At 36.2% G+C, this 24,432-nt stretch overlaps 3 protein-coding genes across 3 annotated transcripts; 2 read left to right on the top strand and 1 right to left on the bottom strand.

Annotated features, from left to right (window-relative positions):
* The first annotated feature begins 1,025 nt into the window (after window positions 1-1,025).
* LOC116127384 (transcription factor UNE12-like) lies at window positions 1,026-6,247 on the top strand. Its single transcript, XM_031413031.1, has 7 exons — window positions 1,026-1,758; window positions 2,349-2,450; window positions 3,777-3,893; window positions 4,369-4,434; window positions 4,742-4,807; window positions 5,345-5,422; window positions 5,570-6,247. The coding sequence occupies exons 1-7, from the start codon at window positions 1,420-1,422 to the stop codon at window positions 5,798-5,800; spliced, it is 999 nt and encodes a 332-aa protein (XP_031268891.1). The 5' UTR covers window positions 1,026-1,419; the 3' UTR covers window positions 5,801-6,247.
* Window positions 6,248-9,189: 2,942 nt separating this feature from the next.
* Window positions 9,190-11,506, top strand: LOC116127258 (pentatricopeptide repeat-containing protein At3g04750, mitochondrial). Its single transcript, XM_031412900.1, has one exon. The coding sequence runs from the start codon at window positions 9,444-9,446 to the stop codon at window positions 11,409-11,411; it is 1,968 nt and encodes a 655-aa protein (XP_031268760.1). The 5' UTR covers window positions 9,190-9,443; the 3' UTR covers window positions 11,412-11,506.
* Window positions 11,507-12,315: 809 nt separating this feature from the next.
* Window positions 12,316-22,762, bottom strand: LOC116127426 (mediator of RNA polymerase II transcription subunit 14). The gene is made up of 8 exons (XM_031413078.1): window positions 22,315-22,762; window positions 19,950-21,014; window positions 19,729-19,826; window positions 18,637-18,811; window positions 17,496-18,483; window positions 16,377-17,401; window positions 14,767-15,836; window positions 12,316-13,374 (listed from the first exon to the last, which is right to left on the bottom strand). Exons 1-8 carry the CDS (start codon window positions 22,522-22,524, stop codon window positions 12,570-12,572), a joined length of 5,436 nt encoding a protein of 1,811 aa, XP_031268938.1. The 5' UTR covers window positions 22,525-22,762; the 3' UTR covers window positions 12,316-12,569.
* Window positions 22,763-24,432: the final 1,670 nt, after the last annotated feature.

The following is a 24,432-nucleotide window of genomic DNA, read 5'->3' as shown; positions in this document are numbered from 1 at the left end:
CTTCTACCTCTTAGAAATCAATGAAAGAGATTCATGAGTTGGATGATGAATATTTATGTATAGAGTAAGTAACTCTTTATTTAGGGATCAAAGGTGCATGTCTATGTCTCTATGGAATAATACATTATTTAATTATCCTATGAAAAAACCTCTTAGCTTGTGGTCGGATGACAAACTCTTTAGCCACTGAAGTTAATTATACCCAAGGGTCTTCTGTTCGAGTCGGAGAAGAAGTATCTACCATATTTGGGCAATTATTTTGGTTCATTAGGCTTGTAAGGTGTTATGTGACCATGAGGTTTAGACAGGCTCCAATGTGGGCTTGGGTACCTCAGGTACCTACAAAAAAAAAAAAATATATAATGTTAACTTTTTAATATATTGATTATTAATATTAAATTTAAATTTTGAATTACTTTGTTAAAAAAATATAGAAGCAATATATAAATTTTTAATAAAAATGAGAAAAAAATTGTTATGAATCATAGTTACTAAATACAATAACTACATAGTATATATGCACTAATTTGTGATGCCACTTTAATAATACTATTATTGTATTATTACTAATCGTAGTACCATAGACTTTCCATAATTATCAATATATCTACTTTAGATATTATATTTCTAAACTTTATTTAATTATTAATATACCCAATTTACCTATTATATTATAAAATATTTAATATTTAAAATTCTTTTTTTTCATAATCTATCTTTACTTTGAATGTGATGGATAGTTATTATAGTATGGTCCCAAAATTTGATTTCTTATTCTGATTTAGAAACGAAATGAAAAAAAATCCATAATACTGTATTACATAAATAATATTTTTTATACAACATGACTAATTTAAATTAAAAATAAATTTTTACTCAATCAATTATTAGGTGTATAAAAATGCTAATATTACTTATAAAAAGAAATAGTAAAAACAAAAGCCTTGAGAAGCGCGTAGGGCTGTGTCAGTCCATTATACGCAAATAAAAAACTTTCCCATTCATCCATTTACAATATTTAACACCCACTCGAACATAACACAAACACAAGTCACCACAACTCCAAAAGCCAAAACTAAACAACATTAATCCTCTTCACAGACCCATATCTCTCTCTCTCTCTGCAACTCTTTGTCTTTACAAAACACAATTAAATCTTTTATAATTCAAAACACACACACACCCCTTAATCCTCTTCCTCCTCCTTCTCCACCTCCTTGAACTCCCCACTCTCCTTTCCGGGTTATCGGGTTCTGGATCTGCCTCCCAATTCCCCTACACCTCACTTTTCTCGGGTTCTCAAACCTCCCCAATCCTCCACATATAATGTCCCTTTAAAAGCAACTCCACTTTATTCAACTTCTCACGAACACAAACCCTCAATAACTCAACTCACTCTATTTACTTCACTTCCTCATCATGGCTGGCAATGGACAAGAAGGTTTAGGAGATGATTTCTTTGAGCAAATATTGGCACATCCTTCTGGGTATTCAACTGCTCAACCCACTGGTGAAGTCGGCTCCAGTTCAACCATGCCCATGTTCCTCCAACTGGGTTCTGGTGCTGCTGCCGCCGTTGGTGTTGGTGACATGCGAGGCTTGGGTATGGGTATGGGGATGGGGATGGGGATGGGCATGAACATGAATATGATGCCTTTAGGCTTGAATTTGGAACACGGGTTCTTGAGACAAGAAGATAACAACACTAACAATAATGCTTCTTCTTCTCCTAATTCTTCAACTACTTCTGCAATCAACGTAAGACTTTCTTTAAACTTTTCTTTCCGTTTTTCCCCAACTGTTTGTCCTTGTGCCTCTGATTAGGGTTACCATTTGATTGACTAGTCATTTTTCTGGGGTTTCATCTGTCTTCTATCCCAATTTCGGCAACAAAAAAGAAAGTGTTATTTCTTTTTTTCTCTTTTATTTCTTCTTTCATGTGCTATCTAGCTTCTACGAAACCATCAGCGAACAAACCAGCTTGATTTTCTTAGTTTTGCCCATACAATAACCAGACACTGTGATTATAGTTGTGTTGTACTACGAATTTTTCTTTTGGACTGCTGCAAATTTACCGGCAATTTTCTGACAGATTCATAGAGTTGTCAGTTGCTTTATATATTTATATTTACATCAATTATGTTGAGAATACATGTGAATGCTTTCGTGAAGTGATGAGGTTTTCCTCAAGTTGGGGTTGAATTTTGTTTGATAAATTCTCGCATCCTTTCCCTGGGAATATCAACTCAGAAAATATTAGTAATAATACATGGGATTGGTTTTGATGAGAAATGGAGGGAATTAAGAGGGTAATTTCGTCATGTTAAATGTTTTGTGCTTTGTGGTAGGAGAGAGATTCGGTGCACATGCCAAGTTTGTTTCCAGCGTTTGGACAGTTGCAAACTCAGTCACTACGGCCGTCACCGCCACGCCCGCCACAACTCCGTCAGGTACCAAAATACCCTTTTATTTTATTTTTGTCAAATATTATTATCATATTGTGAATTTTAGTTATTTTATGTGGTGGAAAAAAAATTTACTTTAATTTTCTTAATAAAAACAACAAGGTTAGAAAAAAATATTTCTAAATTTTTTAACAAAAAATTTCTCCAAATTTAGGATCTTTTGGTTAAAAAAAAAAAAAAAAAGATCAAAGTGTTAGAAAAAAACATTTTTAAAGGCGCCTTAAACTAATTTCTTTATTTTTCTTTTAGGGGAAACTGAGAAAATTGTGATTATCTTTTTCTTTTTTTAACTTTTCCATCTATTTCATTAATTACTTCAAATTATTGCATTTATTTATACAAATTATTTATCTTTCAAGTGGGTTTAGAGGTTTGGGGTGTATTTGTCTTCGAGAATAATCTAGTGGGTAAAATTGTAATCGCGAGGGTCTAGGCCTGTGATGTGCACGCGTTTCTATAGAGAGTGGGGCGGTTCCTTTCTTTTACTCTCTAGTGGAAAGTGACCCAGAGTACTGACAGACAGAATGTGTCCTGCACGTGCGAGCAATTGCAAACGTGCGGAGAACTATGCTATTGTTATTATGTCATCTTAATGTAATGAGGACTCAGTTGTCCTTTTCACCATTTGTAGTGGTAATCTTTGTCTATTTTTACACTTCAAAGTTTTCTGCATCACGCGCTTTCACAATTGCAATTGAGCGTGTCTGTTACACGCTCCTTCCCCTATTAAGTTGACTTACGTAAGTTGGTTTCAAAGTTTCATATTCTTTGTCCAAGTTTTTGACTTTGTGAAAAATTTGGTTGTGTAGGTTCATGGTTGATTCAGTCCAAACCCTTGTTTAATTTGATTTCCGGTTTATAGGCATGATTTGAGGGACTTAAATTCAAACTTGGTTGCAATGTTTATCTTCTGATTATTCTTTATATGTTGAATTTCTTGATCAATATTTCTTATTCTGAGTTACATCAGCTAAAGATGAAGCTAGTTGGGTTCAATATATAAAAATAATAACACGCCTAAAAGAAATTGTTTTTAATACTAGTTTGACGTTAGATATTTAGTATGATTTAGTCTAAAATAAATTTTTTAATTACCTGCCTTGAGAACTTTTAAAAGATAGAAAGAATAGGTTATGATATGAGTAAATGTTAATGTCATGTATACAATTAATTACCATGAAATCTGCTGATATTTTTATGCTGTAACATCAATGCATTCTTGTAAAATCATAAATATTTGTTGTTGAGTTTTCCTAATACATGTTCTTCTAACTATTATTGTGTTTGCATCATTTAAAAATCATTATGCAGCCATTTCCTGGCCAACAAACACCAGGAGTTCCTGCTGTACCGCAACCTTCTGCCATCCGCCCAAGGGTGAGAGCAAGACGAGGACAAGCCACTGATCCTCATAGTATTGCTGAGAGGGTAAGCGTGATCTATGGTTATTAAGACTAAAAAATCAGGCATTGTAGGTTTTTTCTTCCGTGAAAAGTATTGTAAAACATTTAAGGTACCCGTCATTGAACCTGAAATACGTGTATGATTAACAAAGTCTCACTACCAAATAGAGTTTTGAGATGGAAAATATTTCAATATTGTTTACTTATGCAGTATGATTTATAGCTTCATGTATTGGTTTTATTGTCGATGGCTTGATGAAAGGGTGCAAGTCTTGAATTTATAAGTTGGATAAGGATAGCTGGTTGCTTAAATACTTCTGCCTAATCTGATTCTAAGATGGGACTTCTGACCCTGCATAATTATTCTTTCAGAAGATGTTTTTCCTGCCAGATTTAATATTGATCATTGTTCAGATTCTATACTTGTTATTTGTTTTTGACATTCTATGGCCGTTTCTCATTCTTTGATTGCACACTTTGGTTTGTTCTTCGGTATGCAGTTACGTAGGGAAAGAATTGCAGAAAGAATGAAGGCTTTGCAGGAGTTGGTTCCTAGTTGCAACAAGGTTAGTATCTCTTCACTGCAGTTACTTTATTGATACCTTCAGTTGCATTCCTTACACCTTTCAATATTTGCCCAAGGAAGTAGGCTAAAGGTGGAATGAAACCATTTTTTCATTTTCATTGCTTTGGCTAGGCTATACTGTAATTCTTATATCAAGTACTGTTTGGACGTATGCATTTGTATTTTGTAAATTGCAAGACAAGCTCACTGAGTTTGCTTTTTTATCTTTTGGGAATCCATTGGGTTCAATTTAAGCTTAAATTTCCTGCTGATTCATACCTAATAATACACTGTACGTTTCTCTTCAGACGGATAGGGCAGCCATGCTTGACGAAATTGTGGATTATGTGAAGTTTCTGAGGCTTCAGGTCAAGGTATTGACAATCAAAAACCCAATTGGATTCATATAGAAAAAGATTAACTATCTCTCCTGTATTATTTGTTAAATATCTTTCTGGATCAGTGAGCCATAAATTAAGATCTTTGCATTTGTAAATACTTCCACGGGTGTTGTCTATGGCCGGTCCCTCTTGCACATGACGTTCGGACTATCTATTGAACTAATCATTGCTGTCCAAAGTTGTAACTAATTCCAACAAATCGCCTTGATAATTGTCTTCCAATGTCTTTAGGAAGTCCCAACATTGTTGTACTGTGGTAGGCCCTGTCATTTGACTATCCTTGACATTTATAATGACCTTAAGCCATTGCTTTAATTAAACGAAGCTGTCAGGAGTGAAGCCTAAAATGACTCTTGTCTGGTGCTGAAATCTCTGGGCTGAATATCTCATTTTTTTAATAGAATAGAATGTGTTAGTACATTTTTTTTCCACCTTCCTAACCTCTTTTTACATTACTATCATTGTTTTTGGTTTACATGTCATTTTCATTTCATTGATATGTTTGAACAGGTTTTGAGCATGAGTCGATTGGGTGCAGCTGGTGCTGTGGCTCAGCTAGTAGCGGATGTACCTCTATCGTCAGTTGAGGTAGTACATTTTCGAAACTTTTTTTTTTTTTTTTTTTAAATATCTCAATTGATCCAACTTTCAAGTGCTCTGTCTTTTTCCACCCATTGTATTTTCAAAGTATTCTTTTTGAATTATTGATTTACTTCTTATCCATGCGTGATTGAGGGAGAGAGCATTGACGGTGGAACCAATCAGCCAGCTTGGGAGAAGTGGTCAAATGATGGAACAGAACAAGAAGTAGCTAAGCTAATGGAAGAAGATGTTGGCGCTGCAATGCAGTTCCTTCAGTCCAAGGCGCTTTGTATCATGCCTATATCACTTGCCAATGCAATCTTCCAGAGCCATCAGCCGGATGCACAACCGTACATCAAGCCTGAATCAAACACCCCTTCATAGACCTGAACAGGAATTGCAGTTTCACATGATGGATTTTCTGGCATGCATCGGGGTCCCAAATCCTGTAGCAGTCACAACAGCGGTAGATTTTATACTTAGCTCCAATTTCTAACTACATTCGAAAAAACAATCAAGTCCAGTGCAAGTGTTGATTCATCTTTACAATTTTGTCAAACAAGGAGTGACTCACAGGCAGTTGATGCTAAGCAATGGTCAATTCGAAGTAAAAATATTTCAAAGCTGAATTAATGTACTTGCTCTGAAATATCTGTGGTGGGGTTAGTGGAGGATGACCAAAATACCGGAAGTGGGAACTCGCTTTCTTTCTTTTTGGTTAGTGCAATGTGGGACCTTTTAAAAGGGATAGATAGGTATGTGTATGATGTATTTGAAGAAAAATTTAAATGCAAGTTGATATATCTAAATGGTTGATTGTTTTCTAAAGCATGTTTGGAAGCTTCTGGTTTTGAAAAATAAATAACTGATAATAATTGTGCTGCTAACATTTTTTATCGGGTGAGTTTGTTTCTTATGCAAAAGTAAATTGAGCCTTTTCTTTCAAAATTGACATTTGATAGCGAACAAAGAGCTAATGGCGAGAGAGAGAGAGCAATAGGGTACCATGACTGAAATATGATTTGTTTATCAGGAGAGCAACAATGGAGCCTGTTAGCTGTGAGAATAAAGAATGGAATCTTTAACATATCCCTGTAAGAATTGCAGAAGTTTTTGGGTGTGTTGTATTAGTGATATTTGGTGTCCACTTACTCTTTTTTTTCTTTTTTTTTCATGACCGGGGTATTTAGGTCAGTTTGCGTATACCTCAATTAATTCATAAGGCCTATAAAATACCCAACAAATCCAATATTTCAAGATAAGTCACATATATGGTAAGTGACCCTAAAATTCGAACTCAAAAAAGCCCATTGAACACACTACACATCCAATGTTTCAAGGTAAGTCACGTATATGATAGGTGACTCTAAGATCTGAACCCAAGAAGTTGGTGAAGAGAGAAAACTTTGTTGACGGCTAGCCCAACTCCTCATAGTTTTTTTCTACTATGTCAATAAGTCCTTAATCCTATTTACTAGGGTATATGTAGTTTCCCAGTAGTGGAGTTGAGTTTCTTGAAGCATAACGATTGTCAGTACTCAGAAGTCACCAATTTAGGCATTTGATTTCATGGCCATTTGGTGTAAATCCATGTATACTTCCAAAACCTTTGGATCTTGCATCACTTATAGTTTAGCATCTCACAAATGATCCCACCCATTTTCATAGTTAAGCCATAGTTTTTCATTCATTCTAAGGCTGAAGTAAATAGATTAATAAAGTTGAAATATGATTATTTGCCAAAAGAAAAAGGACAAAAAGGGTTATCATGAAATATAACAAGTGAATAAGATTTAAGTTTTAAATAACTGAATTTCTGAAAGGATTAAAATAGTCTAACTTAATCAAAACTCATCTTACCCATTTTTCATAACTCCAATCTCTACCAAATCAATACATTTTTTGATTTTCCGGAGGTGATATTGTGTGATTTTATTGAGCTCTTGAGTGATTAAAAAATTAAAAAAAGATAGGTTATGTTCGAGTTAAATTTAAAAAAAAAAAAAATTATTTATGTTGGAGTTAAATATATGTGTAAGGAGCATGCTAATGTTGGTTGTTTGGAAGATGTTGAAAATCAAAAGATTTTTATGTTGTTAACGAAACTTGGGATTGCCTATCGGCACATATTGATGGTATTGGTCCAAGATCAATCACAAAGTTAAAGATGAGAAATAATTGATACCATCTATCACTCAACACAAGTTATGGTCAAATGATTAATACGTGACCGATTGGGGGAGGGGGGATGGATCAATCACTTACCGTCTTCAATCTACAAACAATTTTTTTTTTTACTGAGACCATCAATAACCAAACCCAAATTTTGTGAAAACCAGGCAAACCATTCATTTTCAACATCAGCGGTTAATTATAAATTCAAACAACATATACAAAATTCATCTAACAAAGAATACATTAATTAACATGTTTTTGATAGAGATTTTAGTTTTGAAAAATGGGTTATATGTGTTATTGATTTAGTGTTTTAAGAATCGTGAATGAGGGTATTTTTGTCTTTGAAAAATGAGTAAAATGAGTTTAAGCTATTTCATGAGATACTTTTTAAAATGGGTTAAATTTTATTTTACACCCTAAAATAAGGCTAAATCATATAATTTCTTAAATGTTTAACTTATTTTTTCGAAATTTACTTCTTAACAGTTCATTTTTATTCATTTAATTGCGTTGAGAGACACTAAGTTGGCGTTAAATGTAATTATTTTAACTTCTCTCTTATCACACTTGGATTAACTATTCATATAAATTGTTTAAAATTAAGTTAAAATTTTAATTCACGATATCTTAACCATTTTTTTTTTAATAACCTAAACTCATAGTTTTGAATTAAAAATATGTAAAAATATGTAGGGTGAGTAAAATTTAAAGTTAAATAAATATTTTTTTTTATCAACAGAGATGTTTAAATCAGTTTACACATATTTCAATTAATCTCTGAAATAACTTTCAATAACCACCTCTATTAGTACTTAAAGGAACTCAAACTCAAGAACTCATGAAATTTTTTTTTATTTTTTTATCATCAAGCTACCTAGTGGATAATAAACTACCAACTTATTTATAACCTAAACTCAATAGTTTTGAATTTGAGAGCATCAATCAAACGCAAAAGATACTGAAAATAAATAAATAACTATCAGGCCGGGCCGAGCCAGTCCATTTAGGTGTTCAAGACCCGACCCACAGAATCCCGATGCCAAGCCATTTGAAACAGGGTTTTTCTTCATCGGAAGAACTTGATATTACTATCTCTTAGATTTCACGTTTATATTTGGTGAGTAGCAGTCATGTTCTTTCACAGCAGCTTCTTTTATATTATGTTTTCTGGGTAATTCAATTTGTTTTTATTGGACACTTCCACTCAGCCCACTCTGCAGAATTGCCCAAGATTCATTTTTGTAGATTGCACGGTTGAGTTTTTTTTTTTTTCCCTGACGTTAAAACCCTCTTAGAGAAACTGAAATGGTCTATGTATGTGTTGTCAGATTCTTAATTGTTTCATCTTTGATATGTTAACTTCATGCATCAGTCTTCGAGCAAATTCTTTGTTGAATTGCGCAGGGATATAAAAGTCCGAATATCAAACTACAAAATGTTGGTGTTTTAAGAAGGACTTGTGGATGTTGAGCAAATACAGTTCTTGAAGGGTCAAGATTTTCAACTCTCGGTGATAGATATATAGCCTAAGAAAGTCACTTCTGTTTGATAGTTAGAATAATTTTTTCTTTAGTATAAGAATCTGTAGTATATAATGGTTTGTGTTGATAGAGGTCCAAGATAGAATCTGCATTGCTCTCTTTTTGTTGATGGCAAGTGGAAACTTTTGGCATGTGAATGATATTGATCATATATGTAAGATTAAGTGGAAACTTTTTGGAATTTGAGTGGTAGTTACTGATGATTTAAGGGTTGGCTATGTTGAACTTATATCATTATTTCATAGATAGAAGTCCGTTTGGCAGTTGCTTAGCTTTTGAGCATTTGTTCATTTATTGGATGTTTATCTATGTATCGGTTTGGGAGAGGTATTCGCTTCCTCAGTTTTACCTCAGCAGCAAACAGAACCAACTGGGATCCAACTGTATCACTTGAACTCAATCACCCTACTCTGGTTTTGCTTGAAAAGTGCAGTTCAAGAGATCATTTTAAACAGATTTTGGGGCAGATGATGAGGTCTAATCTCATTGGCCAAACATTTCCCATGAGCAGACTCATTTTATCCACTTCAATTACAAACCCTGAAAACTTAGACATGGCAATTCTTCTCTTTACTTACTTTACTCCTCGACCAAATCTCTACATCTACAATACCATGATATCAGCTTTGAGTTTTTCCACTGGTCAAGCATTTGTTGTCTACAATTCTATGCTTAGGTTGTGTTTTTGGCCTGATAAATACACTCTCCTTTACTTGCTAAAGGCCGCTAAATATATAATAGAGGTAAAGCAGATACACTGTCATGCCATTGTTATGGGACTGCTTTCTTATGGTTATTTGCAGAACTCACTCATTAAGATGTATACGGAGAATGGGCAAATGGGTCTTGCTCATAAGACGTTTTTGTGTATGCCAAGACCAGATGTTGCTTCTTTCAATATCATGATTGTTGGCTATGCCAAGAAGAGATATAGTTTGGAGGCAATCAAACTATTCCATGAAATGGTGGTTTCAGGTTTTCAACCTGATGAATTTACCATGTTAGGACTTCTTGTTTGTTGTGGTCAGTTAGCTGATGTGCGGCTGGGGAAGTCTGTTCATGCTTGGATGGAAAGGAGGAAACACTTTATCTCATCAAATTTGATCTTGGGCAATGCTCTTCTAGATATGTATGTTAAAAGTGAGGAATTAGAGCTTGCGGAAAGCACATTTGACATATTAATGGTGAAGGATGTTATTACGTGGAATACCATGATTGCTGGGTTTGCCAAGGTTGGGGAGTTGGAAAGTGCACAAAATCTCTTTAATCAAATGCCTAGTAAGGATCTGGTTTCTTGGAATTCTTTGATTGCGGGCTATGCCCAAAGTGGTGATTATATGATGGTGAGAGAATTATTCAATAACATGGTTGCTCAGAAAATTATGCCTGATAATGTTACAATGATTAACGTGGTTTCAGTCGCAGCAGAAGTTGGTATTCTGGACCAAGGGAGATGCATACATGGAATGGTGGTGAGGATGGAGATTAAAACAGATGCCTTTTTCGGTTCAGCATTGATAGACATGTATTGCAAGTGTGGAAGTATTGAAAGAGCTTTCAAAGTTTTTAGGGAGGTTACTGAAAAGGATGTCACTGTATGGACTACAATGATTTCTGGATTTGCATTTCATGGTTATGGAAAAAAAGCTTTGCAACTGTTTTCAGAGATGCAACAGGAGGTAAGACCGAACAATGTGACTGTTGTTGCTGTTCTTTCAGCTTGTAGTCACTCTGGACTTGTGGATGAAGGGCTTAAATTATTTAATAGCATGAAGGAAGAGTTTGGTATTGAACCAACAACTGAACATTATGGATGTTTGGTGGATCTTTTAGGGCGATCAGGGAGGTTGGCTGACGCAAAAGATGTCATTGAAAAGATGCCAATGAAACCAAGCCAATCCATTTGGGGAGCAATTCTGAGTGCTTGTCGAGCTCATGGGAATGTGGAAATTGCAGAGATAGCTTTGAGAGAGTTATTAAAGTTGGAGCCTGAAAAAGAGGGTGGATATGTATTGTTATCTAACATTTATGCTGCTAACAAGAAGTGGAGCTATTCTGACAAGATTAGAGAGATCATGGAAAGCAGGGGAGTGAAGAAAACTGCAGGTTGCAGTAGTGTTGTTGTTGATGTACATACTCATGATTTTGTGGCTGCAGATAAGCGGCATCCAAGATGGTTAGACATGCAGTCCATTATGAGTACGTTGAATAGTGAAATGAAGTTGAGCGCTGATTTTCCTGTGGACTTCTTATTGCTTTTGCTGGAGATGAGTTGATCTGGGTCTATTTTATGTACCTTATTACCGTACAATTTTGATAGTTTGATGGCTCTAGTAGAACATCAAGTTCTAATATTCTATTACTCTGTATATTTGTTTTGTATGCAGAGCTAGCTTATTCTTTGAGAATTTAGATTACATGACAAGCAAATTTGGTGGGAAATCATTTAGTGGGATCATGTATTATGTAAAAGATGGGGTATTAGGCATAAGCAGATCATGAGTTAGGGACTTCAGGATTAATATGTCGCCACACATGGAGTTCAACACCCAGATTGTTTCTGATCAATTTATAGTAATCGTAGCTGTTGCATTCTGGGAAATGCTCATGCTGTAGCGTGCAGATAATTACACTGATGATCCTCATGGGAGGTCTCTGTTATCAACGAAAGGTAAATCTGGTCTACATTCAGCCCAATTTTTTGAAGAATAATTGTATCACAAGCTTTTATATGAATAAAAACCAAGAGAGAGAAGCCACTAGATTTTTGTAAACTTGTGTGCAACTTCAGCCAAACGTGTGCTGGGAGTTTCTGTGGTTGAAATGATGAGTAAACCATTCAGAACGCAAAAATCATTTCTTCGACTCATTTTACTCAAATATATATCAGACCCCATGCAGCAGACACACATTGCACTAAAACCCACAGTAATATTTTCTAACAGAACAAAGAACTTGCAAAAGTTGAAAAAGACTACAAAGATGTAATTACAACAATCATCCCAGGATAGCTTCTAAAGACAATCTTGGGCATCTTGCAAGTGTCCCTTTTGTGGTATACAACAATTCTACAAAAATAAAAATTTTATACATAGTCTCCACTCAGTGTAATCTGTAGATTCTGTACAAGGAAAGCCAGAGCTAAAATATCCTGTATCTTCAAAATCTCATACGATAGACCCTACTTATTAGAAGATTAGATCAGTAAAATAAAATGAAGGAAAACGGATCCAAATCTGCTGTCAACCTTTTCGAGAGAACTTTGCAAGTTTATTTCCCAACTTCATCCGAAAAAAATCATTTTCCCTCATTCCCCGGGCACTGAAAGTTCCTTCTGCAACAAAATTTTTGAATCTGTAACCCCTGTTAAATTTTACACATATAACACGATTCCCATTGTCAAAACCGCATGTTGCATGCAGGGGACCAATACATCATGTTGCCACTGAGCTTGCAGTAACACCACCACCATCCCTTAAACCTTGAAGGCACATATGCAATGTCCTTTGCACACTGTCTGCAACTACTCTTAGCCTACCTTGCGTTAGGTCTCCATTCGAAACTCCATTAACCTCCACGGTACGAGCCACCCTCTGTTTACATTTCTCCCACTCATCAGCACGCAACCAGCAAGCTCGTCCTCCATGGCTTCCTTCCATACCAAGAAAGGAAACAGTAGGGTTTTCACCAAATGAATATCTCAGCCTCACAGAGACACAGTAGGGCAACCAAGCAGCACCACCAGCGGCATTTATATGAGGTATGTGAGCAGGATCAAGAACAACAGTCAGTGCAAAATCAACAGAGTAATGTGGCCTATCATAGTGGATATTGCTTTTAGAAGCAGATGAACTGTCAGAATTGTCATCCACAGTAAACCCACTATGATTTTCAAGGCAAAGTTCGATACGGGGTTTTTGTGAGGGAGCGATTTCACCACCTTGTGCCTGCGCTAATCCTTTTTTCCATGCTATTAATTTTAAGAATTCTCTTAGAACTGATATAGGCAAGGTGAGAAGAGTAATGAATGATGCAACACGAGAAGCATCATAGGGCTCTGATGCAACACGGCGACTGAAGTAGTCACATATCTCTCCTATTTCGGACTGAGTTAGTTCCTCTTGAGCAGTGTTGGCATTTTGCTGCTGCTGCTGTTGTTGCTGCTGATGGAAGCGCTTCACACTAAGGACTTGGAGAAGAAGTTGAACTCTGTGGACACTAACGGCAAATACATAGCCCCTGTGCAACAAGACACCATCAGACCTAGTTGAAAAATTAGGTGACTTCACCAGGAAAAAAAAAAAAAAAAAAAAAAAAACATATTCATGGTGAAGGCTGGAAGTATGCACACATTCTTCATGGCAGCAAGCTCCAAGCATCACTAGAATACCCTTCATGTCATAATATAACAAGTTCAAGTCCATCTTAATGTAAAACAACACATGCAAAACAACTTAATATAATTTAGAACTAGATCTAAAATGAATCGACAGCATGGGTTTTGGCAAGAGAAGTTCCAAGCATTGAAATCAAACGGAACCAGACTATGTTGATGATGCCTATTCAAGATTTGATTATAACTTACAAATATACTGAAGTATAAAAGATAGTATTTATGAGAGGATGGAATTCGTCAATAATGGTGGATGAGTTAAATTGCGCCTTTTTTCAATGGGGGAAAATGACAAATCTCAATAATAAAAACTTCTGAAGAGCCAAAAAGATCCAAATCTTTTTTCTTTTCTTTTTTCACCACCTGTAAATAGATGTCTTTCGGAAGAACTACAAAACTCCAAGGTGCTTTTTTGGGGGATTTACTTCCTAACCATCTGTAAAAGTGTTGCCTCTTTATCTTCTCTTTGATGTCTTATTTGTGTGTGTCAGCATGCCTCATGCTTCTCCATGTTTCAGCAGTATCCCTCAAACATGCAAACACAAACCTCTCATAGCCTAGTTCTAATTTACCACCATGTTTCATTCACCTAGAATTCGTAACAAGACATCTGTCTTTAATATGCTCAAAATCAAACGTCTTTAACATGGTGACCAACTACCTCATGCCAAAACTTAAAAAGATACTACTGCTTCTGAACACAAATTTAAGATGAATTTCACTGGTGTTGATTTTATGATTCAATCATTACTCAAAAGACGAAATGGCTTGAACAGTTCAGCAGTCCAATTTTTTCCTCCTTATGCCCTACATCTATAGCCTATGTATCACTCGCTGTCACTTGATGATTTGGTTTCCCTCTCCAAAAAGAAACCATCATATAATTCAACAAACTTTGGCTGGCTACAAATTTATTCTGCCTCTACCATACCTGCTCCAAGCAGGCACTCAAAATGGAAGGCCTCAAGTTGTGGCTAACCAAAAGCAGACATGAACAGACTAAAATGAGAGTGCAAGGCTAACCACTTCATAGTTTTCTTTTCCATTGCTAGCACATAGAGCATTCAGAAGTTTTTATCATGTAAACTTGTGGTTTGAATGCACTAGTGTTGATCAAAAAATAATTTGTACAACACAATAAGCATTCAAAATCCACCCGGCTCATCTGATAATATTAAGAAATAAACAAGAACTCAATTTAGCTTTATAGAAAAGAAGTGATTTCAAATCTAACTTACCCCACAAAGAAGCGTAAGGCAGGCTGTTCCTGGTCCAAATTCAAGAGTGCGCCTTCATTGTCCTTCAAAATAGATCCCAGGATCTGTTTCAAAAGATCAGGTAACTGTGCAAATAGCCATAGCACTCCAAGGTATTTAAGAATGCCTCTTAACACCTTCTTAAGAGCAACAAGAGGAACCCATCCACCTCCATAACCTCCATCGTCACCAAGACCTATAATAGCTGTATTCAGTTCTCCTCTCACATGGGCAGGGACACTAGCACCAGGAGATCTACGTATAGGCAAACCAGAACTTACAACAGCCAAATTTGATGATCCTGGAATAGGATTCCCAACACGGTTCAAACCAGCCACTTGGTTTGCTGCCCTGGACATTGCAGAACCAGGAATGTTAACTCTATTTCCATTTGCACTTGACAACTGTGAGCCCGAACCTGGGGTGGAATTTGGCATTCCAACTGTCTGTTGACCACCAGTAAAATTCGAATCTAATCCATTCAGCTCCTGGGCAACGTGCTCCATGATGAAAGGCCTAAATTGTGGACATGGTAACGACCCTCCAACTGAAGGGCCACCCTTGGGTGGTGTTGCAGGCTGCAACCAGACCTGATCTCCAGCAAAGCATCGCATGTCAACAGCAAAATGTTTGCGATATATTATTCGTACCCAGTATGGGCCCCGTAGTACAACAGAGACATCAATTGGCAACAGTGAGCTTGGCACAATGCCAGGGCCACCTCGCCCTGCAGCAGCTAACATTGCAGCCCCATGAAGGTTATGGTTCCCCAGAGAGCCTGTAGCAGCAGCTGCAATAGGGTTTCCTGAGGGGGCGGAAGCAGCCTGACTCACATTTGTGGTTGAACTGGTCGGAAGAAGTCCTTGTGATGGTATGTAACCCGTTTGTTTTGGGATGGTAGAAACAGCTGCAGCTACCCCAGGGACCCCTGGAACAGCACCAGCACGTGCGGGACGAGTTGCAGCAGCAAGAGCATGCAAAGGTCCTGCAGTGAGGCGAATGCAGTCCAAAAGCGATGCAACTTCAGCTCCATTTATGAAATCTTCTAGAAACTGCAGAAAAAAGCAAGGGATGGGTTTAATAATGTCTCCATGATAAAAGAGCACATAATAAAAAGATCTTGTTTCCTGTTTAGGATTTCTGTTTGTAGAAAAGATAAGAGAATCTTTAAAAGGACGAAGTTACAAAAGTGAATCAGGGGTTGACAGGGTCATCAAAATCCACCCCTCTATGAGCAAAATAGATAGCTATAAAGATCAAACACATCTACAGTAAAAACTAACAAGTAAAAAGGTATCACAGTTTTCATCGCATTACAAAAACAACTTAACATAATTCTACTGTTTGAAATTGTTTGTTAACTTTCTATTTTAAAAAAGATACTTTTCCTTCTCTAAATTGCTCAAAAGATTGATTTTTTTAGAAGGAGAGAAAGAGAGAGGGAGAGAGATTAGAACAAAAATTGAAAAAAAATGGAGCTTAAAAATGATATTCAAGATATCTTTTGTTATAAATTTTAACTGAAGGACAAAGTCCCAATATGCTAATAGTGAAGAAAAGAAAGGAATGACATAAGAAATAAGAAAACAAACCTTGGTATGAGGCCAAAGTTGATCGGGAGAAACATGCATCGTGCAACCTTCTTTACCTGATTCCCACTCAACAACAAAGCGAGCTAGGACCCCTGAACCAAAGCTAAACCACAAACTCATTAGCCCAACAGCCTCAATTCTAAACGCCCTCCTCATTTGTTCCAATAACCTATCAGCTGCCTCAACAGCAGTTTTGCCTGCTACTGTCGCTTTAGCATCAGAGTTTGAGTTGCTTTCTTCAGGTTTCTCATCTGCTTTTACTCCTAGCAGTTTCCTCATCCCAAGGGCAAACATTCGAGCATTGGCAAGCCTTCGAATATCTGCAACTAACTTCTTTATACTATCAGCCTCAACGGACTGATAACTTAGAACAACACCTTCTGGATCATAATGGATGTGAGAATCTACATCAGACGTATTGGCAATACGAACACCAGAGCCCCATGGGGTACTATTGCTTCCCTTCTGAAGTTCCCACAAATCCCTGAAGTGCTGATCATTTATTTTGACATCCCAATACATGCTTCCAGGCCTGCCAAGTCGCAAACATATGTGTCGCCATGTATCACCTCGGGCAAATGGAAGCCGGAACCATATATTAGAGGATGCATTTCGTAGACCTACTTCTTCAACATAAGGAATTTCCAATGCCTCCATCTGGCTCGTTAGTCTGGCATGCTTAATACATAGCGAACAATGCCTAACCACATGGAGAAGAGCAGAAACGTAAATACTTGAAGGAGCATTTCCTTTATTTGCTTCAGCAACAAGATTCCCATAACTGTAACCTTCCACCTTAGAAACCATTTCAGTTGATAAAAGTGCCTCGGATGAAGGCTGCTGAGAAATAGCTAATTCAGATATTTTCCTTTTCTTATTGTTAAATCCTGTAGAGACTTCTATAACTTGGAGTGATGGAATCAAACCCATCATGTCAGAAACAGTACGCTTTCGTGCATTTTTATCAAGTTTGGAGGCAACATCATGGCAAGAACTCTGGGAAATTGCAGTATCTGCTGCCTGGGCTGAAAAGGGAACAGTTTGCCAGTCAAATTTAGTTAAACCAAAAGAGATTTAGGAAAAATGTACATATCCCGTGCAGATAAGAAAGTATCTTACATACGGGAGGTGAAACCAATGAGCTCGAGCCAGCAACTCTGAAAGATCCAGTGAGGGGCCCTGTAGGTGAGCTTCTGGGTCCATTTGATTTTGTAATTGGTGCAGAGGCACGCACAGAAGCTGGTCTTGGCGGAGATAATAGCCGAGATGACCTATTCCCAGATACTAAATCTTCCTCCACAGTGCCAACCTCAAGTGAATTTGGAGATCTTAGAGAAACTAAATCCTGATCAGATTTCGATGCTGACAGTTTCTTTACAGCTGCGCTTCTTCCTAGACCAGAAGATAGTGAACCGAAAGAACTTGATTGTACAGGGCCCTTTACATTGCTTGATGAATATAAAGAACCATTATAATTGGTAGCCCCAATTGGAACTTTTGCAACATTATTAAAGTGTGACATCTGTATACCAGCCTCCCACTTTGGAGAGGGTGTTCCAGCTTTTACACCATGAAGATTCATAGGCAGAGAACCAAAATGAGATGCAGGAGATGCAGTGAACGATGAAGAGAGACTCTGAACAGGGTAAGACGGTACAGATGGCCCCTTCTCAAATTCAAAAACTTCATCAACAACAGATGAAAAACTTGATGGAGGACATCCTGCAATCTGCATAGAACTGTCAAGGTTGAATTCGGGAAGAAGACCATGTTCTGAAGTCTGATTGGGACCCTCTGCACTAGGCAAAAACGAAAGTAATTTTGTCCTGTCAAGTATGCTCAAATTGAGTTCATCTTCAAGCATCTGCATCTGACTGATGTCAATTTTCTTGATGCGCATCACATGATTTAAGTCATTAAAAGAATGACCTTTTCCAGATTGATCTGGTTGAGTCTCCAGCAATTTAAACATGGGTTTGAAATCCTTATCAAGTTCCATGAGCAGAAAATAAGAGCTCCCACAATCTGGAAAACCCATCAGCAATATGGTTGAACTATTCGAAAGGTTCTTTGGTACTTTCAGTGCAGTAAAACCATGTTCATAAACCTACAAGAATAAACATCATGCAGCCTCATAAACATTAGCTAAATCAGCATAAATAAACACCAAGAGAAAATTCAATAAGCTGCTCTTCGTGAATTTTCTTCTTCATTTGAAAAAAGGAACAAGGGTAAAGGAGAAATGAAAAAGAAGATTTACCTCAAGGCCTAAAAATCTGCCAATAGCAGCAAACAAATGCAAAATACTTTTGCTTCTCAAGCTCATAAAAACTTCAGCCGCAGATATACTCCCCTGATTTAATGCTTCTTCACAATCTGATAGTGCTGAAGGTGCTAGAATATTATGTGATGATTGTAGAAGAAACCGGCCATTCCTGCAAGTCAAGCAAGAAACTTAGGAATCCACTGAAGATTGATATGTCTCAAGAATACTGCCAAGTAAAATTTCGGAGTTCAGGTTTTTTGCTCCTTTAAAATGAAGTAACTTATCTTAGAATGGAAATACAGCTAACTAATAGAAAAGGATGGATGTTAGTTAACAAAATTTCAAAAGTAAAATAAAAAATTTAGCAACATATTTAATAAGCCAGATATTAACTTCTCCAGTTTTAATCCCATTTAAGCAAGTGCCTTACACCACTTTGCTCACAATGTCTTTTAAAAATCCATGAACTTTTAAAATCCAATTACACCTTGCCAAAAATCAAATGAATTCTCTAAAAACGTTGTCACAGAAGTCTTTGCTATGCCAGCCAGAATTATCTCAATGATAAATTCAATTCTTCTCCATGATTTCAATCTGAAAATACTAGGTTTTTTTCAGCCAATAACTTGTCAAAAATGGGTCAGTCTGACAACAGCTAAATCCATCATAAGCTAAAATCTACAAATCTCTTCCAAAAGAATGAACAACCAGCTAAACTGATGCTCAAGCTTATCACAGCAAAAACTGAAGCTCATCAAGCCTTACCCAATAATAATATCTAAGTAACCATCACCAAGATAGTATTTGAGGAAAGGAAAGAAAGAAGGAAATGAGTTAGGGAGGCCTTCTATGATAAAAACTGACCAAAGAATGCACTTCTTCATCTTTAACGATATCATGATTTTAAAATTATTAATTAACAAATCATTTTGTAGGAATTCAGCTTTCATATACAAGCATTTCAGTTACACTAAAATGATGATGTAAAAGGCTATAGATATATAGATATAGAGGAAATGTAAAAAGCAGAAAATGATGACAATTGTAAATTAAATGAGTTTCAATAGAAAAAGCAACTAATGAAACCTTATATTTATTCCAAGTGTAAAGAACGCTGAGCCATAGGCACGGACACGTAATACTTCCTGTCCCTCGTATTCCCTAGAGTCCAATTTGTTATCCTTCTGCAAACAGAAATTCAGTGTAGGAAAAAACAAGATTATTGAGTAGTCTTAAAATCACAAACTCCATCAAGTAAACTAAAGGTTTTAACAAGCAGCAGAAGTCTCAAACATAGGTCAACCAACCTTTCTATTGTCAACATCAGGTTCATCCATGTAAGATTGAAGAACAACATCACCAGCAGCTCGACAGATCTGAATATTCTTACCCAATTCCTTCTGAATTTCAAGCAAACGAGTATATCTATTACAAGAAATAGCTCTCAAAAGTAAATTTTCCACATCTATGCAACTTTGGTCAAGTGCAAATTCTGCCTCCTTTCCAGTTAATGGATCTATAACAAATATGCTATGAAGGCATTTTATCTGTAGATCTGGTCCAGGTTCAATTTTTATGAATGGACATGATCCTGAGTCAGAAGAACTCGAGTTTCTATCCAAATCTAGCCAGTATACTAATTTTAACCCCGGAGTTCGTAGACCACCAGAATCAACTTCACCATCTTGATTCGGTTGAGTGGAAGTCCCACTCACTCCATCAGATATGAGGTCAAACCGAATTGCATCCTTCCATCTCCCCAGCCGAAGTGCTTGTACTTGCCTTATGACAGTGTCCATAACAAGGGCAACACAAAGCTCATGGAGAACTGAATACAATGTCATGAATGGATTTTCTGCTGCAGACATTCTGCGCTCTAAATCATCTCCCAGAGCATGCCGTCGCGATTCTTCCAACTTCACAAATCCACTTCTCTCGCCAACAAGCAGCTCCAAATGCAGTATCCTCCACATTGATAGGTGTCCTCGATAACCAAGAGTAACTAGCACTTTAAATTCTCCATCTACACGAAGTAGTGCAGTACCTTTGGAAACCTTCACCTCAGAAATTTCCTTTGGCAGTGAAACTTCAAGCAATTTAGCCCGTACAAGTGTGTCCAGCTTTTTCAAAGCTGGCTTCTGCTGCTCCTTGGTTAATGTGCTTTGCATACCCACATCTTCTATACATTTCGGTAGCCGCTGATAAGATCCTGAAAGGAAAACTTCAATAGCAGATGGAACATCATAGATAGGAGCACGAGCTTGCTGTAGCCCCTCATGCATGAAAAACAGCGAGTCTGCAGTTTGGGTGAAATCTAAATCATGACTTGATAGAGTAGATGCAAGTCGCTGACAATACTTTATAAGCGGAACCTGCGGTTCAAATGATAAGCCTAAATAAAATAAGGTTTCCAATGCTTGGAAACTTAATAACCGTCAAACTCAGAAAGTTTAAAATATTTAGCAGAAAATAAAGCTGCATTGTTAATAATTAAGGCGCAAATTTGATCAATGAGGAAACTACAAGAACAAGAATATAAGATTCCAGTTTCAAAGTTTTTTCTTTTCTTCATTTTACTAGCAACCAGAAGCAGGCCAGTGGATATTATTAACTCAAGAGACAAATCAGGAAACCTTAATTAACAATTATACTGTAAAAAGGATAATATCATCCATGACGAAAAGAATATAATGACTAGAATTAACCTCTGGATCCCACCAGCCAAAAAGAATAATAATAATAAAATAAAATGAACCCAACCATTTCCACAAATCAAATCCAGCCTCTTGATACCACTGAGCAAAAACAATGAACCAAGCCACTTCTGTAAACCAAATCTATACATATTGCATCATTTACTGACTTTTTGACATCCAATTAAAGAATGGAATCAAAAAACTGGACTATGTTATAACACACTTAAGTAAACAACCTAAATCACATTCTTTTAAAAAAGGTTCAGTTCAGAACCTAAATATCTAAACTTTTCAAGTAAAGACATTACTAAGGACTGGCCTATTGCCCAAGTCAAAAAGCATTAAAAAAACTAGCGGTCGCTAATTGACCTCTTGAAATCAACCCACATTGAGTTTTCTATTTAGAAACAAATAAAAAAAACTCTTGGCACAAAATTCACGATCTTTTTATGCAGAATATCCTACATTCATATTTTTCCTTAACTTACCAGCGGGTCAGTCTAATGTTTACTCTTCATAAGTCCAAATTTCTAGTAACGAATCAAAATAACACCCTTTCTCTTAGCTCGCCATATCAGCAAAAACCCTTTTTCAATTTATAATTTTCAAAATCCCAGAACATGCCAATTTCAAGCGGGCAATCCACCGTATTAAAAGGAAAAAAAAAAGGCCCTATATTCAAAAACTCTTTTCTCCAAAAACCCAATATTTCTCCTATCCTAAAACAAGTGAACCCACAAAAAGAAATTGCAATTTCAATCTGTTCTCATTATTGAATTCTAAAGAATAACTAAATTGACCAAGCTGACAAACTTTCAACTCCAAGAGGCTTAAGTTACAAATTCCTTTACTTAATTGGACACTGAATCTCGAATCAATCAAAACAACTTAAATCCCCAAACTTTTTAAACCCAAAAAACAAACATGGCAAAATCTAAGAGAACCAGTTAACTCAGTGACTAACTAACTAACTAACCTGTTGGCACCACTTCGCAAGAACATTGAGTCGCAGCATGCGTTGCTGAGTTCTCACAATATACTTCAACAAGTTAATCTTCTTATCGGTATCGGACTCTTCGCCGCTCTTCGATTTGTCGACGAGCTCTTTGAGGGAGGCAAACGACTCGTCGGCGGCTCGACTCACAAGAGCCGAAAACGGCACCGTCTGCTGCCCTAATTCACCCATTATTGGAGCCGGAAAATTAGGGCTTTTTATTAACGGTGGGTTTACAAGATCTGATTGCAGATGAAATTAGAAATTACAAGAGAAAATTGTTATTATTAGGGTCAGATTCGTTTGATTTTGGCGTTGTTATTGGTTTTTAGTGTGATATTGAGAGCGAGAGAAAGTGAAAATGAATGAATGGGCTTTGCTTTTCTATTATTCAAGTTTGACGAAGCGATTCTCTATCTCTCGACTCTCGATAGCTTGGGGAAGAAAGAAAAGAAAAGCGGAGGAGGCCCACCTTTTAAAGAGAAGAAAGTCTTTCAAATGGGTCCCATTTCAAAAAAAATTATTGCCACGTCAATAACTTTGGATTCGATGAATAATAATAAATTAATTTAACACTGTTTATTTTGAGAACTATGAAATTTTTGTAATACAAAATTTTGTTTTTAAATGATAAGTATCTCGGAAGATTTTTTTTTTTTTTTTTTTTTTTAATGTTTGGGGTTATTCGAGCCAGTTTAAGCATACCTTAACTAATCCCTAGAAACTTAGAACTATCATTCGGATAAGAGTCTAATAACTATCTTTATTAGTACCTAATGAGAGTTCCGAACTCAAGATCTCTTACATAATATACCCAAGAGTTTTTATTAAACCATTTGACTATCCAAAGTTAGTTTCTTAGAAGAAGTTTTAGTCTAAAAAACTTTCATATCATTTCATTTTACTTTGTGGGTATTTTTTCTACAAAAATTACCTCAAACATTATCAAAATTAATTTAATATATACTCTTTCTTAGTAGGACAGCGTTTGTTTTATGAAATTATGGTTGGCGAATTTCCGAGATGAGTCAAGTACCCTTTATGTCCAACCCCGCCTCCACTAACATGTCGCCCTCTCAAGAGATTCTGGGTCAAGTATCTTTTATATCCAACCCCGCCTCCGCTAACATGTCACCCCCTTAGAAGGTTCTGAATTCAAGTCTCTCCTCGATTGTAAGTAGCTAGAAATAGTCATTAAAGCTCTTATCAAATCGGTAGTTTCAAAATCTTAAATGACTAGTTGAGATATACGTAAACTGACTCGGTCATACCAAAAAAAAAATATTGTCCCCTTCGTCCTCAACCCTAACCTCGGATTTTTGGGAGTAGGGATGGAGAAGATATCACAACAATGAAATCCCCATCCATCCCCGAATTTTTTTATTGTTTAATTAACTTTTAAATAAAAATATTAATTATATATTTTTACCTAAAAGCCTTACTAAAATTCTTTTGCGTAAAAATTGCACGGATAGCCTTTGGTCAAATTGTAGAGGCTTAAGTTCTTTAGGATGACAAAAAATAGGGTTATGTGGAGGGATCTTTTGACTTTTGACAGTCAAGTCGTACTGTGTATTGAAAAATGAGTAAGCAAGTGTATTAAAAAATATTAATCACCGCTTTTCATATGTAATAGCATCAAATTTCTCTATACTATTATTATTATTTTACAAAATTTTAAGGACAGTTACATTTAATCTCCTTTGGATTACTAAACTGGGGGTTTTAAGATATTTTTAAAACCAAAGGAAAAAGTTTGATTTTTTTTTAAAATATATAGATATTAGTTTGTTTGGGTGTTACATTTTGAAGAAGGGTGAATTTAGTCCCTAAATTTTATTATAAATAGCTAAAGTATAATCTTAAATTTATAAAATACAAAGCAAAAAATAGGGAAAATATTGAATAGACCCATAATGTTTTTATAATACCCCAGTAGCCTATTTAAAAGAGCCTTTTACTTTTAACAAGTTAAAATATGACCCCTTTTTTTCTCTAATTGATTTAATAGATAAGATCTTTCATATACTTTTGTTTGTTTTTAACCCTTCACAACTTTTATGCCTTCACTCTAGCAACTCTGGATGGGGTGTTCAAATC

Source organism: Pistacia vera, unplaced genomic scaffold (genome assembly GCF_008641045.1).
Source record: "Pistacia vera cultivar Batoury unplaced genomic scaffold, PisVer_v2 Contig190, whole genome shotgun sequence".
Taxonomy (NCBI): domain Eukaryota; kingdom Viridiplantae; phylum Streptophyta; class Magnoliopsida; order Sapindales; family Anacardiaceae; genus Pistacia; species Pistacia vera.
The sequence above is the reverse complement of the archived record's forward strand: the minus strand, read 5'-3'. Positions and strand labels throughout refer to the sequence as shown.